Source organism: Pocillopora damicornis, chromosome 6 (assembly GCF_964200805.1).
Source record: "Pocillopora damicornis chromosome 6, jaPocDami1.2, whole genome shotgun sequence".
In the NCBI taxonomy this organism is placed as follows: Eukaryota; Metazoa; Cnidaria; class Anthozoa; order Scleractinia; family Pocilloporidae; genus Pocillopora; species Pocillopora damicornis.
Window position 1 is genome coordinate 20,221,816 of NC_142675.1, and position 17,176 is coordinate 20,238,991.

Sequence of the window (17,176 nt, forward strand, 5' to 3'; positions counted from 1 at the left end):
ACTGAATTCAAATGCGACAAGAGGCGCTCCGCTTCATTTCCGGATACCGCAGAAATAACATCATCGACATTTTCCAGAAAAAGGGTTTAACCGGTGAAGTGGCTAAGGCCCTTTGTTCCACGTGTTCCATTACCATGTTAGCAATGACAGCAGAGACGGGCGAACCCATCGCTGTACCAAAAACTTGTTGATTGTAGGTGCCGTTATATGTAAATTGCGTGGTTTTGAGGCAAAAAGACAGCAGATGAATAATATCCTCCACAGGCAAAGAAGTTCTTTGTCCCAGGGAAGCATCTTTTCTGAGTCTCTCCTCCGCAACCTTAACGGCAAGATCAACAGGGATTTTAGTGAAGAGCGAAACAACGTCGAAAGATACTAATTCTTCACAAGCGTTACGAGTTTTATCTCTTGTGAAATCCGCAAATTCGCAGGAATTTTTGACAGTGTAATCAGTATTCCCAACAACAAATCGTGACATACCTACGCACAAGTTTGTCAGTAATTATTATATTAGAAATAACAACATAGCGCTTTACCTCTGGAAAGAAGATGGCGTTCAATTCAAATTACCCAGACAAGAATTCAAATGACTTTCAGGATCTTTTTTGTTTTTTGTTTTTTTGTTTTTTTGTTTTTTTGCGTGATTGCTTTCATTGTCTTACAAGTAAATGAATATTTGATCCAGAAGCTTTATTTTAGGAATAAAGATTATGAACTCTCTCTTCTCTCTATTGAAGACAAATAATCATTTGTAAAACCATTTTCGGTGTTTCATCCCCTTTGCCCACAGAAATCCTATTCCTGGGAGATTGCTTACATATGTCTTCAATGATCATAACAGGATGTGATCAGCCAGCCGTGAAAAGGAGGCCTTTTGTTAGTTAGAAACTATGCTAAAAAAATAATAAAAAAATGCAAGTTCAAATTCGAAAGCCAAAATAAAGTGTGTACGTGTTCCATCCTATTTTACTCTGCGAGTCTAACTTAAGGCCTTTAGGACTCGCGTCGCGCGAGCTCGAATTTCGTGATCTAAAAGTCGACCCAAGATGACCTCCGTCTGACGCATTGCGAAGCTATGGTAACTTATGAATCCGGCATCGGTTGGGTCGAGAAGGCCAAACATCCCTTGAGGCGTGGACGCAATTTACAGTGTTTGCTTCCATAAGGTGCTAAATTGTTAGATGTGTATTGAGAACAGTCCCTCCACTTAGAAACTTCCATGAAATGATGGCCCGAAGTTATCTCCAGCGAGTTCCAGTAAGGCTCCACTGGCTACGGGCTAAGCTGAGAAAAATGTCATGAAAGCCGAAAAAAAAGAAAAATATTCGAATAAAGTTGCAGCACTTTGGTCCCAGAGCAACCTGAGCGTGAATAATTTTCTCTTTTCCATCCTGGCACAAAATTGTTTAGTGAAATGAACACGATTGGAATGCTTGTGAAAAATTTAAAATACGGTACACATATTTCATGTTCAAAAGTTTGACAAAACCGAAAAGCAAGAAATCTCTCGGTCTTCATAACAACTGCGCAAAATTAATTGTTTATTAGACTGTAAATTGTAAAAAGGGAATTTGAGAAGAGTCCTAAGCGCTCTCCACATTCCCTGGATGGCGTCCAGTTCCGAATACGTAAACATTGCAATCGCTTGACCCGACGCCTCAAACGCTTTGTTTAACACGCCCCCAGCTGACAGAAAACTCCTGTCAACCCAGGCGAGACTGATCGAGACGCCAAACAATCACACTATTTACAAACACTTTATCCCGTGTGGTGTAGTTTCCACAGCTTGGGTTGTACATCGTAGCGAACTCATCTTAGCAATTCCAAGTCCAGTGAAGGCCGGAAAGGAAAGTTGATAAATCATGGGCAGGTGTAAGAACGAACGTTTGCGTTCCTGCTGCGATAAAGTCTTGCACCACATTCGCAAAGAACTACTTCTCGTCCTCATTATTTTGGGAGTGCTCGTCGGCTTCATTATCGGTTTATCGGTAAACAAGAGTGTGAACGATATCAAAGACCCAGAAAAGAAAGCTACTACTATCATGTTGATTGGTTTTCCGGGTGAGCTCTTCATGAACATGCTGAAGTTGCTAATCCTGCCGCTGATTGTTGCAAGTTTGATCACCGCCTTGGCCACGCTGGACTCCAAAGCCACTGGAAGAATTGGTCGTCGAACTGTGCTTTACTACATGGGAACTATGCTGATCGCTGTGCTTCTTGGAATCGTCTTGGTCCTTTCTATACGCCCGGGAGAACGCAGCAAACCTGAAGGAACCGACGAAAAGCTCTCGAGACCTTATCGTGGTCTCGATTCGCTTCTCGATCTTTTGAGGTGAGCTTTGATTATGGATTGATATTTGTCATATTAATGACAATTGTCAAGTCTGTTGGAAATGGCGACAGTGCATAATTAATCTGTTATTCCTTGTTATTCCATGCATACTATGTGTCACGGTCAACTTTTCGCCAGCGAAACTTGGCCGCAGGAGCAATATTTTTAAGTAAATAAGCGCAGAAATGCAAATTATTCCTTTCACTTGGTTATACTAGAAAGGTCTGAAGCACTTTTGTTTCCATTTTAAAACTATTTTCGCTCAGTTCCGTCGATAATCGATTCCGTTGATGATTTCCGTGACAGTGCATCAAGACTCCATGAAATGGTAGATCACTAACACAACCGTTTAGCTTGAAAAACAATATTCACCACTGTGAAGGGATACAAAATGCAAATATATTTGTCTTAGTTGACAGCCATAAATTCCGTTGACTACAATAACATGACATCAATGTTACATCTGTTTCAAGAATATTCCACTTCAGATGGACGTCATAACGTGAGGTCTTTTCAAGTCAAGTCAAGTAAAATTGTTTTTAACTCACATGAATATTTACAGAGATGAGAATGTTTGTACAGTTGGGTCAACATATTAATGCAAACATGAAACATAAAACATTAAAAAAATATATACATATATTATTCTACGACGCATTGTAATTGTAATATAAAATGATAAGCCTTTTAAGCAACCTTTAGTATGACGGATAATGAAAATGAATGTACGTTTCATCTTTCGGTCAAGGACCCCCTGAGAAAATTTAATGAATAAGCTTATCTGTCTACAGTTTTTTATTATTCTAATTTTACAACACCGGGGGTTCTGCTGGCAGGGACTGTGATGGAGTTCAATAATTTCAATTCATGTTTGCGTACAATGATTGTTAGTGCCTGACTGACCATGCATGTAAATTATCACCAAATCACTTTTCCCATATCAGTAATGAGGGCGGCGTCAGAAAAGGGGCTTGATTTCGCCGGGCACGAGTTTTTTCTCTGGCATATTTCCGTCTCTTTTGTCATTTTTCCGTCTTTTTTTCTGTCACGCCCGTCATCTACTGTTACTAAGGGTGTCAAGTTTATCTTAAGATTCCCGATCGGTTACGTTTTAAATAGCAAACGGCCTACACTTTTACACTGTCTGGGCAAATAACTCGCAATTTATCGATGTGATCTCAGGAAGGAAATTTATTTCTTTAAGAAAGTTTTTTTCTTTCGATACCAAGGGGATATATATTAGCAAATTTACCCAAACCCAGAGAGGGCTATTTCATTCGGCCAAACGTTGAGAGATGATAATTGACAATGACCTTAAGAATATTCCGTCTCATAAAGCCACTGGGCTAGATAGCTTCACTGTTCGCATACTTTCGTATTTTGAAAGGAAGAAACCAGGGAGCAGAGAGGGAAGATCACGGCGTTGTCTGGGATGTGTCGATTCTACCAGATGTACTTTTAACGGCCGCACTAGCATCCTCGCCTTAGGAAAACGATTCTCTTGTTTGTGGAGGTCTCCTTGACAACATTGATTTCCCTGCGGAAAACCATCGTATTATTATTAAGGCTACCTTCAAATCGAGATCAGCCTTCACGCAAACGTCTCGGACAACAGACTTCCGTAAGATAGGCTATCGATAATAAACTTTAATGAAACTAAAGTATCTTAAAACTTGGACTAGGAGCCTTTTGTCTCTTCATTTTATTTCTGATTCCTTATTATTGCATTACAGGAGCTGCTTTCCGGTGAACCTTGTGGAGGCAGCTTTCATACAGGTTAGTGGTTTCTAAATTAGTCTTCAACCGCTGGAACATTCCGTAGATTTGGTGGCAAAAAAAATGAAAGCTACCGAAAATCATTTTTTTTTTTTTTAATTCTGCAGAGTCTCTAATTTAGAACGAGATAGTCTTTGTTCTCGAGGTGCTGGAGGAAGAGGGAGAAACTTGAAGCCAAACATGGAAGGGGGGGAGGCTCATATTAGAGAGTGGGGCTTACCAGAGAGGGAGGATGGTTAAAACGTTTCTGGGTTTTTTGTTCAATTTTTAACAGAGTAGCTTTTACTCATTTTATTTCTTGTGTAACCCCTTCCTATAGACTGTTAAAAGCTACTCTATACCTTCACTCAGGAAATCCCTTTCCTTTCGTACATCTTTGACCTGAAAAAGTTTACCCATTTGGCAGGGTACCCTTGTAAAGTCTAATGAACATGGCGAGTTCCACCCCCCAGGACTTGTGTGTTTGAATTCGATTTCTTTATTTTTTTAAGCAAGTCTTTTTTTGGACAATTCCTTCCTGATTTCTTTTTTTCGTGGTTAATCTTTATTTTCAGAAACGTACCAAATACAAGACTGTCGATCCCGTTGTTAACGAATACAACGAGACAATTAGGAACGGGACTCACAATTATACAGTTCTGAAGGAAGAGGAACTAGCTCCGGGATCATCGATGGTTCCCGCGGGACTCGAAATTGCTTCCCGAAATATGAACGTCCTTGGGTTGGTGGTATTTTCTATTGTGTTCGGTATCGTGTTGGGGCGCGTTGGAGAGCGTGGATTGCCCATGAGAGCCTTCATTGAGTCGCTGAACGAAATCGTCATGGAAATGGTATCATTAGTCATGTGGTAAGATATTCATCGCAATGACTAAAGTAATAAGTCACAATTAATGAAAATAAAGAAGACTATGCTAGGTTGTAGATCGCTAAGGGCCTGGGAAAGAGAAGAGGAAGGATATGCCAGCAAGAATTGTCCAAAAGCCGGTATCGGGATTGTAGATCTTCAATAATATAATTGTTTGCTGATTATCAAAATGGCCGCTTCGCGTTTTGTCCATCATGTTACCAAGGAAGTGATGAACACGGCATAAGAGAATTCAAATTCCGAGGAGTACAAAAGATGCTACTAAGTTTGGCCTGACACTTCTTAAAATTAAGATAAGATGTTTCTTCTTCTGATTGAATTAAATAAATAAGCTTGTCAAATTCTAATGGAAATTGGCTGGCCAAAAAATTATATTTTTTATTGCTGCACGAGAACTTGAAAATCATAAAGCAACAGCAGTAAACCAGAAGGATGATGAGCATCATCAGAATTTCGCTGAGGAAAGTGATAAGTGGTATCCGTGGTGGTTGAAAATTTTTGATGGATTTTGACCAAAACAAACAGGAAAATCGAACACCACCCCTCTTAAGCTGTTTAATTTCAACGCTAATCGTCACCTTTTTTTCACCAGGCTCTCTCCGATTGGAATATGTAGTTTGATAGCTGCTAAGCTGGCCGGCATGGATGATATTGGGCAGGCATTCAAAATGCTGGGGTATCTTATGGGTACCGCCATCGCTGGTCTTCTCTGCCACGGCTTTATAATTTTGCCGCTGGTTTATTTGATCTTCACGCGGAAAAACCCGATTATTTACATCAAAAATATGTCGGATGCCATATTTACAGCGTACGGTACAGATTCCAGGTTGGTGTCATAATAATTTCTGTGTTTTTTAGAGGGCTCTTAACCCTTCGAACCATGCATGACGAACATCTAATTTCTTCTTACAAGATCACCCCTGAATCAAAAATTTAGGTCAGGAGAATAAAGCAGATGATCACAGACTGAAGAAGTGTTTGATTTTCAAACAGATTCTCCTTACACGCACCATGGAAAATGTATATAAAACGGTATGGAGAATATGCATATTGATGTCAGGGTGTTAAGGGGCAAGTTGTAAATCCCTTGTGCGTCGGTCGATTACATAGGGTGCGTTTCCATTCCAGCGACACCAAGATTGTCATACGTGTTTGTTGTAAGCGGCGTCTCAGAAATCTTTTCAGCTGATTGAAATGATTCCTTTTGTTACCACTTGCCCCATGTATTGCTGAGTCGGGTTCGATGGGCAGGTCTACGGCTTCCGAAAGGCGGAACTTAGAGAAATCTTGTTGGCGAGGTCGTCGGTATCACTTTGATTGGAAAGACCCTGGAATCAGAGTTGCCGACGTTGGACTGTTGTCGTTAAGGGAGCACAGCCTGTCTTAAATCTCGGTTTTAGGAAAATAGGCATGTTAACTACCCTCATCCCCAGTATTACTGAAGGTGAATTGAAGCCAGTATTCCAAACAAAATTACAGATTACTGTATGTGTGCGAGAAGAGGCGTTTCCTATTTCTTTTCTGAAAAACTTCCAATTATCACATCTTTAATTCAGCGCGGCCACTTTGCCAACCACCATGAGATGTGTGGAGCAGAACAATCACGTAGACAAACGTATCAGTCGCTTCGTTCTACCGTTGGGTGCCACCGTTAATATGGACGGAACCGCGTTGTACGAAGGCGTTTGTGCTCTCTGGATCGCGCAGCTTCACGGAATCAGCCTTGGGGCAGGACAGGTTATTACTATTATGTAAGTACATTGCCTCTCTGAGGCTAAAGAAACATCTTCTCTCACCAAAATGTGTATTGGGTGCCTGTAAAAAAACGCTCTACATAAAAAACTTGATTTAAGAAACTCTTGTGTAACCAAAGTGGACTCTGTTTCAGTCAAGAATAGCAGGGTAATTTAGTGATATTAACTGAGTTGATAATGTAAACTGGGCATCGTGAAGAGTTTCAAAGCTAACGTTTCGAACGTTGGCCCTTCGTCAGAGCGATAGCCATGAAACGCTGTGTCACGGTTGTGTCATGAAAACCATGTGATCCCCCAAAATCCTCCAAACTTCCCCAATCCCGGCGGTAAATACTAACTGGATCCTAACTGCTGATCATCAGAACTGATAAAGAAGTACTGCGGATGGAATATTTAAAATTAAAAATCCATTTGCAAAACAATTTAAGGTGGATTTCCAAATGGTAGTCGTCTGCAAAGAACAGATTATGTCGTTATTAAGTTGGTAAATCATCATGCTGGTTCACGGCCATAAATTTGAAAGTAAAGATTCCGTATGTTAAATGATAGCTTAACTCCTAAAAAATCAGAACTGATTACCTTATTTCCCTCTTTGGTCGCGTATCTGGCAATTTTGTTCGCTCTTTGAAGTACTCGGCAGCTGAGCGGAACTAAATAAAGGAGCTCTGCGTTCGTTTTCGCCGCTCCAGCGCCTTTACTTTAGTAGAGGGCCCGTAAAGCCGGCCATGCCGCGCTGACGTTGGCTACTACCCTACATCAATCTTAATTGCATCCATTCTATAGCTAATGATTGTGTCAGTGGGATCTGTTCTCCTTTGTTTCATGCGGTAAGCCTCTTCCAGGCATTTTAAAACTTATTTGAAAAAACGTCATGGTACGAGTGGAAAAATGGAAGAAAAAAAGAGAAGAGCATCTCTATCCAGCCTCGTTTCGTTCATCTTTTTCTCATTTTTAATGCATCTGTTTCGCGTTTCGTCTCTGTTTGATAAATGAATGCTTCGAATAGGCAAAAGGGCGCTGGTAAGCTATGTCTCTGTCTTTTTTTTCCATCATTTAGATTGACATCTATGGCTGCGGCGGTTGGTGCAGCAGCAATTCCGTCTGCAGGCCTGGTTACCATGCTGATTGTGTTACAGTCTGCTAATCTCCCCACCAGTGATGTTGCTCTTCTTTGGGCAGTGGACTGGTTCATGTAAGACCAGAGACATCAGCGTTTATTAGAGTATTTTAAACTATGAGTTTCATTTTACTCTACGCATAATTCTTGTTCGTCCTCAATGTTTAAGGGGCTCTATAATTTCAACTTATCCAGCATATATTTATATGAAGGGTCCTGAAAGCGCTCCCGTCTTGTCTCTTCAATCCTTCATTCCTTCATTCATTTATTTATTCGATACTTCATCCATCTATTCATTCTTTCATACATTCAGAATTTCATTTATTCATTCATCTATTTCGCTTCAAACGGAGTTTCATTTCTTGATCTTCATTGTTTTCTTTTCAAGGGATCGCTTCCGTACTGTTGTAAATGTCCTTGGGGATGCAATCGGCGCTGGTATAGTTGGACACCTGTCACGTGATGAACTGAAGAACGCTGACCAAGCAGACATGGAAGAAGGTGGACAGGGAGATGAAAAGCATGAGCTTCTTGTACCGTCTGAGGGACGCTATGTTAAAAAAGACCCAGATCAGAACTACTCCCCAAGAATGACCAGCTTTAAGAGGTCCTCAGAGGAGTAGATCAAGAGTAGTACGCCAAGTTAAGTAGGTCAACTCCAAAATGGCTGCTGATATTTGAAAAGGCCATTTTACGTTTCTGGAAAAGAAAGATACAACACTTTATTATAACTAACTATTAGCACTAGAGTTGGGCAATGTCATCTTTCTTGACAGACAGCCAGTTTAAACAGACTTTTCTTTCTATTTTACTACAATTTCAATGGTTATCTTTAGATATTAGTAACATTTCTTGTATTTTATTCAACGACGTTTCTTTAGTTCGGGTAAAACTGCCGAGGGTAGGACAATTCCTGAGTAATCATTAAGAAAACCGAAACTAATGTGTTCAAATCAGTAAAGGAATCAGTTAAGGGGTTAGGAGCCTGTAGGCAGGGAGGTCTAAAACTGCTAGAAAAAAGTATAACTTCGCAAGAGATTATTATCTCTTAAACTTAATCAGTTGCTTTTAGGGTTACTACATGTGACACTTACCTACAACAGTTTGTGAAGGACTCACTTGAATATTTTATATCTTACTGCTCTAGTGGGAAAAAGTTTGATTAGTCAGAAGTGACGCGGTGGATACTTCGTCAGAAAATTATATCTTCTATATGTGTGGAAAAAGAGCAAACTTAGAAAAAAGAAAAAGGAAAACTTCTAAATTGCTTGAGTAAGACTGTCATCTTCATTATGCGGTATGTCGATACATGCATGTATAGAAAACGCTAGTTCAGACATTTTTTGAGACGTAGACATCAGCTGGAAGTTGAGACTGCTTTTCCCAGGCGCCTAATACAGATCCTTCTATCTGCACTGTTCAGTCCAAAATGTTAGGATGAAGCCTTTGCTCTGGGCTATTTGATATGAATGCACATTAGACCTGGTTGCATCATCCTTTTGGTCGCCGTCCGCGTCTCAAAATTGCTGCTGCTGAATTTCCATATGACATATATTTTTTTAAACATAGTTAATATCCGCAAGTCGATTACAGTGTCAGACTTTTTCCTACAATTCCTCATATCATGACAAGAAGCTTCTGAACCTGAGTCAGCTAAGGAGAAAAAAAAGGGGGGGGGGGGTTCGACACAGGTATTGTCGTCGAAAGTTTCATTTAGAGTCCGCTGACATAATTCAACGACCATCGCTCACTCACCCCCACCCCGCAAGGATCCTCATAAAACAACTACATAAGATAGCTGCTAATCAAGAGTATGAGGAATTTTGTAATATAGTCAAGTATACGTTTGTATTTGGTTTGTTAGATCAAGAAATCCTCTCTTGTTTAGGTACTATGACCTTGGAAGGCAAGGCATCTTTACTTTATCAATTTCATTGTGTAAACCGTGATAAATGATGAATATATTTGCTAAGTTTTCACCAAAGTCGTTTTCATTTTGTGTTGATTCTTCCTTGAAAATATAGATCTTTTTTTATGGTAAGGAAAATAAAATGTGACTAAATTAATGATATTTCACATCCACCTTTCTCATAATTAATTTGCCAAAGTCTCCTTATTATAATGAAGCATTTTTTCCCAGTAATGTGCTGAGGGCAGAATGCAGAATGTATTTTAATTGGCTTCTCGTGAAAGAAATCGGATTTTTTTTTCTCCAGTCAAAATAAAATGAAATTTGAAATTTAGCCTTTGGAGTTCATCGTGCATTGTAAACTGAACGTTTTTAAAGAAGAAACCTTTCCGCAACAGATCAATGTATGTTGTTTAGGAATTCAGAGGACTCATTAGACACACTGCTTTCCCTATAGAAATACACATTAGTGGGAATATTTAACTACCCTTATAGTGTGAATTTTTAACTAAGTGGCAATTTCCGATAAAAGACATTGATGGCCAAGAATAGTTAGAATGTCTTAATTTTCACTAAGTATCAACTATCTCCCCCAATAGCTACTGGCCATCCGAATTGATGACTGAAATTTTTTACTTAGAATCCATGCCGGTTCTTGCTTCATTTTACCTCGACATCTACTAATTATCAACTTTTCTACCAGAGAATAATAAACCTACAAAATATATAAATAACTATATTGCAGAATTCCTATTATGCGTTAGGCTAAATATTATTACTTTTGCCAGTTGATGACAACAGCATGGATATCATCAATACAGTGAGTCAAGGAAATCTGTGTCTTGAGGCTGTTTATCTATCCTGCCAATATAATGAGAACTTTTATGTGGTATCTAAAGAGAGGAAAGACGCGCATTGATAATTTTAAATAAATTCAAAATTTAACTTTGTTATTAAAAGGCGAGAAAACGAAAGTTTCTACCAAAGTGTCAGTTAATCGAAATCAATGCAAGATACAGTTTGAATTGAAAAATTTGACGGTATAACGATGGTTGTGTGACAACCTAACGTATTCTGTGCTTTGTTACTCAGTCAAGGTACAAATTAACGACAGGTGATTCGAATTCTCATGTTTAATTAATGTGTAGGTTCTTCGTTTTAGTTGTTAAGATTATACATCCAGTAGCGTTGATTGCAGTAACACTCATTTGTTCGTGATGGCCTAGCGGTGTTTCATAGATCAAATGCGTTACATAGACAACGTCCACACTACGTAGCAGTTAAAAGAGTAACTTTGACGTACTCTAACTCTGAAAATAGTAGTCAACTTTAATTTTGGGTAAGTTTACACGTTGAGTACGCCCGGTATGAATTTGATCAACTCTTGCGGCATTCGACTGACTTCGACAATTTTCTCGTCATCATACTTTTTGTTTCTTTTTTCTTCTCGATCAACGGGCGCAGTCATATGCCAGTGATATTTACAGTTTTACTTTGCTTGGCGAATATTGTGCTCAAGACACGTATTTTACCTACTGAATTTATGCGTTATTATGCTCTCTCAGAACAATTGTTTTTGTGGAATTGTCTTCTTTAAGTTTTCATCTTAAAAAGCTGATGACGAGTAAAGAACTTCTCGAGGCGGGCCACTTAAACTCTGTAATAATTTTTAACGATTATCAATTCACTTTTTTTTGCTAGATTCGAGAATATAAAAAACTATGAAGGTTTAATACAACCATTCCCTGGAAAGCTTGCTTCTATTTCAGACTAAATTGTCCATAAAATATTTCGATAATGCAACGAAAACAATTTTCTTTTCAATCAGGGTGATAATGAAAGATTGGATTAAGGTGTTTTCAGCTGTCTTCATCGGAGCTGTCGTTGCAAATTTCATTATTGTGTCAGCCAATGATAACTCTTCTACAGAGGAAGACGAATGGAAGATCGAATGGTACCTAAATCTAACAATAACTTGGATTGCCAAACCACCGTATGTCGCTCGACCCACCAATGGATCTATAGATAGCGGCGCTCAGGGACTGATCCGAGATACACTTTTACGATACATGACGCATGAATGTGGTTTGGTTAAGCGTATCAAATACCAAGTGGAAGACCGGCAAGTTAACAGTGAATATAAAATGATCGCACTTCTGAAGCAAAACAAAGTCCACGTTGCAGCTCCTATGTTTGAGTCAAAAGGGGACAGACACTACAGCGAGTTCCCATTTTTCAAAGTTGTTGATTATCCAGGAACAGACTACATTACCACTGAAGAAGGGAACAACAAGATTAGCTATGTTTTGGATGCCGTTCTGAAGTCTTGGCCACTGCTAGCTGTTACTCTGGTCCTGACAGCCATTTCAGGAGTTGTTATGTGGGCTTTGGTAAGTTTTGAGTTTGTGTTACCAAACAGTCTTTAGCACCTAAAGGGCATTTCTAACTATATGCACTACTTTTTAACTGTTAAATAAATTTAAACCTTTGCAAAATGATTTACGTGATCTTTCAACATCAACAACCCATTTCATCTGAGAAAGATGGGAAACAATTATTACGATCAAAGGACAAAAATGAATCAACCACACACTGTCTGACTTAGCTACAGGGAACTCTTTGGGGAGTTAGACCACCTGCGCTGTTCATTACTATAAACATTAATAACTATAACTAATCCCATGATAGCTATAAAGTGTGACAAGCGTTCTTCGTATAATTAAGAATTAAAATGCTGCACTAAGAAAAACATGGTCGAAAGTGTGGAGTGTCGAGTAAGCATTTGAGCTTGGATTATTTGATCGTAAGACTACTATTTTGTGTCCTTAAGAGACAGTTAGGAAGTGTCACGGCAAAAAAAATATATTTTGAAATCATTCACTTCCTGCCTCGTTATCAACAACAGTGACCGACACATCTTTCAGCGAAGAGGTAGCCGTTTGTATTGGGGATACACTTTGACAAATTTGGTCGTATTTATTTATTCATTAATAATATAACATGTATCTTTTAGTTTATTCAGGAATGTTTCTTCACTTTTTTCAGGACACGTACTGGAACAGTGAAGAATTTCCACGTTCATTCATCAAAGGCTCATGGGACGGATTTTGGTGGTCTTTTATTTCGATGACCACAGTAGGGTAAATCTCTTTAGTTACCTAACTAGCCGTGCAAAAAATATTGTCAAAAACCGAATGAATTTTTGTGATTTAATTTAAATTTGTGGACACGACAAATTGTAATTCGACCCCAAAACAGTGGACCAGAGAAGTCTCCCTCGTTGATGTCCAATGTTTATTTCGAGCCGATTCAGCATAGTCCAGCCATCTAATTTTGGATGTTCTCTCATGATCAGTGTGTGAGCAGATTTAAAGTGATAATGATCTCTTTCGTCTCAGGTATGGTGACAAATCTCCCAAATCTCTTCCTGCACGGATATTCTCCATTGTTTGGATTCTCGCGGGCCTGATTGTTATGGCAATCTTTACAGCGAACGTCACTTCAGCCCTGACGGCTCTTTCCCTGGAAACCGAACCAAGTAGCTTTGCTAATAAGAAAGTGAGGCTAATAGATTGCTAAACGATGAAAGAAAAAAAAACGTGGCATATTATGGATGAATCAGCGATACAAAAGGCTGGCGCTGTGCAACGTACACCGTGCATCCCCGAGCAGATTGCAGATCACCAAAAAAGTGTCATCACATTTGAAGACACGTCTAACGATGTTTTGAGTTTCCTCTTCCTTTTCTTGTTCTTGGATAAATCTCAACCCTGTTCTGTTCTTGCTCGTATTCCTCTTATTCTTTTCCTGCGTCCTCTTTAAAAACGTTCCAAAAAGTTATCATTATAATTATGCAACTGTGTTGTAGAGAACTATACTATGTCTGATAAAAAGAAAAAAAACTTTTCATTAGGTTGCAGTTATAGGAAATGGGACAGAGTAGCAACATGCACTACAGGAGGAGGCTGAACCAATAGGTATATATGTACAATCCCATAAGCACTGGGTGCTATTAGTGGTTCTAAAACCAGAGTGTAAGCAAAACCAATTGGACCAACAACCCGTTACAAAGCATGGCCCATCAACCACGGACATGACAAGGGTTTCATGTCTTGGATACTTCGATGGAGTATGCACCGTCATATTCAATCAATCCATTTGCTACAATTAATTGCCTAATTTAGGAATTAGAGTCTACTGATCTTCCTTGTAAGCCATTAGCCTTAGGAACGACGTCTGAACAATCTATGCAGCTAAAGCCTTGTACGTCAGTTGAGTGTAATAAACCGACTGGTACGTTAGGTCGTTCTGCCCAGACTCTCCAGTGTACAACGGTCGGCAGTATGGCTGTTGTGTTAATAATTTGATATTTTTTCATACTGTATCTAGTGCGCAACAGTATCGAAGACGCTATTAAAGATGTGCAGTCCCAGAAAGTCGATGGATTATTCATAGATAACTACGCAAACACCTTTTACCACTCAAGAGAAAAACTGAGAACGCTTCTCACCGTCAAGAAATTGGAACTTCAAAGAGATGTCGGGGTTCTCTTTTCAAAGGACAGAAAATACCTGGCAGATTGCTTAAATTATCAGCGTTCCACCATTTTGAGGTCGGCTCAAACCATCACTGCAACATATAAGGTACAGCTTTAAGTTGGGAGAATTATTTGAACAGCGAGCTCAGATCTCTGCTTTATCAGCTATTGTGCGTGAAACATGAAAAACATTTAACAGGGTCAGCAACTTCTGTTACCCAGGTCACTGGATACAAAAGTAACCAATTAGAATGCAAGAGAGCAGAAATTAATTCCTTATTACCTCTTTCTTGTCATCGCTTGCCTTAGTCCCATGAAATGATTGGCACGATTTGAGTCATGATTAATTGATCTATTTATAAGATAATCATGAATGCTTTCTTTTTTGAAAGTACACCAAAAGTAATCCAGCCAAACAATTCAGTTTGTTTGACGATTCTTCCAGCTTTGTTAAAATACTCCTGTACATTTTGCTTGGAGTATTGGCGGGAATGCTTTGTATTGCAGTAATATGGGACTTACTTATCAGGAAGAAGTCTGGCAAGAAGCAAAATTCCACGATAGAGTGGCGTAAGCTTGTTTTCTTTTGACGGTGTCCATTTGTTCATCGTATTGAGAATAGTATCGTCTGCCTGTAATTCATTCATCTATCCATTTATCCATCGGTCTTTTGATTTCACTTAAGTTTCCGATATATCCATTCAACCCCATATCAATCATTACGGATTAAGTGATTTACTCATTTATACAATTATTTACTTTTTCTACCAGCCATCACTTCATCAATCTACTCATTCATCATTCTGTCCATCCATCCATCCATCCATCCATTTAATTCATTCACTTCATCCACAAATATATCTTCTTTTTTTCATTTTTGCATGTTTTTTTTCTATTTAACATTGTCGTCAGTTTGATTTCAACGGCGAGCCTTATCCATTAATGTGGTTAAGTGGCATTATGAAATAATCAATTTCATTCATTTAACAGAAGCTGAAAACAAAGGGATGGTGTTAACTGAGAGAGAAAGTATTCTCAACGACTTTGAAGTAGCCAAAAGACTTCTTAAACAAATGCAAGATCACTTTACAACACTGGAATCAAAGGTTTCAAAACTTCGGGGTAGCCAGTAAACGGTGCGTTCAGTGAGTTTTGCAAGTTACAAACCATACAACACGTGTACAGGTTAAAAAAAATCTTGACTGCATATCTATGTATGTACTGATTTCACTCCAAAGGCCGACAATATTCAACATCTCAACATCTATGTAAGAGGACAAGGCTAGAACAGCATCATCTACCTATCTATCACAACTTGATGGAAATTGCTGAAAAGAAGTGTGCTTGTTTGTTAAAGCAATCGTACTGGAAAATAGCTTCCGTGTATGATTTCGTCATGCGTTAACTGAATTTTTCTTCTCCAGCTTCTAGCTTAATTTTTCTTTAATTACTCCTTATTATATCTGCCAATCTGCATCTTGACATTTTGGCTTGGGGTAAAGTTATCTATTCTTACGTAAACTTACAGGTAGCTTATTACTTCCACTGTACTTACGAACTTAACGAATGCAGATCATCGATCTCTTTGAAGTTTTAAAATTCTTGTATTAGTCCAAAACTTAGCCTTTTTTTTCCATAAGGTTTTCAGCCCCTTTTTGCAGATTAAAAAACTTTACTTAGCAAATTATTTCATCATTGTCTCTCATAATCAGTTCAATAGATAACAACAAAAGTCTTTGTTAAGTTCTTACTTAGTTAAAATGCCTTGTATTTTGTCGTTTGAGTAGTTCAATAGTTCAGGAAGTCCAGCTGCGTACATCCAGCGGCAGGAGCTAGACTACTATAAGGCCTTGCGAACAGTAAATGGTTGATTATTTTAACTGGAGGCCAATTCGACCGCAGAGGTGACTTGGCGAGATTAAAAACACACTAGGCTACTATCCTTTGATGGCGAGGGTGGCCTGCACGCAAGCAACCGCGTTTATCTATTACTCCTTGCTCAATAGAATGGAAAATACGTAAAATACGAATGTATTTATGTACACATAACACTTAGTGAAAAAAGAAAGACAAAACAAATAAATATATGTTCAAAATCATAAAACCGAATATGAATTAAATGCTAATGATTTTTAATTCTAATACAAGCTTTCCTATTTCTTGTTTTTGTCCTTTTTGATTTTTTCAGTTTGTTTGTTTTGCTTTTTTTTCTGTGTTGCTTTATTTCTTTCTCCCAATATAATTCCACACTTTCTCAAAGAATGATAAGCCTGGCCGAGTGACAACATTTTGTTAACCATGGCAGTGACTACTAGCGAAGTTAAGTTGGGAAGTTCATCATTAATACCAATATGTTTCCTAGATGGACTTTCCATTATTATGATTTTCTTGACCTGCCAATTGGTCTTCCATAATTGGATAATTAGTGTGCAGAAAATGCCTTGTTTTCGAAGTCAAAGAGCACATATAATGAAACCCAGTGTTGCTTACTCCGTGCAATGAATAGCAGCGCGTGGCTCGAGAGCCTGTGTCTTGGAACCATTATTGTTTAGAAAGCATAAACAGGCCAACAAAGTGAGAGTTACCCCTTACATAATGCTGAGGCGTTTGGAAAGCACGAAGGACACGAAGACGATTGTCGCGAAATTAATTGAGACAGTTGAATAACTTAAAAACATTTTAAGGTTAGAGTAGAAAAAATTCATGCACGGAGCATGTCCACGAAAATCTCATCTTATGATGTATCTTTATAAAAAGTATTTTTGCAAGTATCTGTTTGAAGAGAAATTATGCATGTATCTATATAAAGAGAAATTATGCAAGTATCTTTTTATTAGGAATAATGCAAGTCAATGTTGCGAAATAAGGATGCCACAAAATCCTCTT

At 38.6% G+C, this 17,176-nt stretch overlaps 2 protein-coding genes across 2 annotated transcripts; both read left to right on the top strand.

Moving 5' to 3' along the window:
- The first annotated feature begins 440 nt into the window (after positions 1-440).
- Positions 441-9,828, top strand: LOC113675301 (excitatory amino acid transporter). The gene is made up of 7 exons (XM_027191856.2): positions 441-2,332; positions 4,066-4,108; positions 4,663-4,955; positions 5,566-5,799; positions 6,530-6,724; positions 7,785-7,919; positions 8,233-9,828. Exons 1-7 carry the CDS (start codon positions 1,863-1,865, stop codon positions 8,465-8,467), a joined length of 1,605 nt encoding a protein of 534 aa, XP_027047657.2. The 5' UTR covers positions 441-1,862; the 3' UTR covers positions 8,468-9,828.
- Positions 9,829-10,917: 1,089 nt separating this feature from the next.
- Positions 10,918-16,394, top strand: LOC113675258 (uncharacterized). Its single transcript, XM_089208905.1, has 8 exons — positions 10,918-11,092; positions 11,582-12,143; positions 12,799-12,893; positions 13,152-13,311; positions 13,667-13,730; positions 14,143-14,396; positions 14,683-14,860; positions 15,281-16,394. Exons 2-5 carry the CDS (start codon positions 11,589-11,591, stop codon positions 13,694-13,696), a joined length of 840 nt encoding a protein of 279 aa, XP_089065031.1. The 5' UTR covers positions 10,918-11,092; positions 11,582-11,588; the 3' UTR covers positions 13,697-13,730; positions 14,143-14,396; positions 14,683-14,860; positions 15,281-16,394.
- Positions 16,395-17,176: the final 782 nt, after the last annotated feature.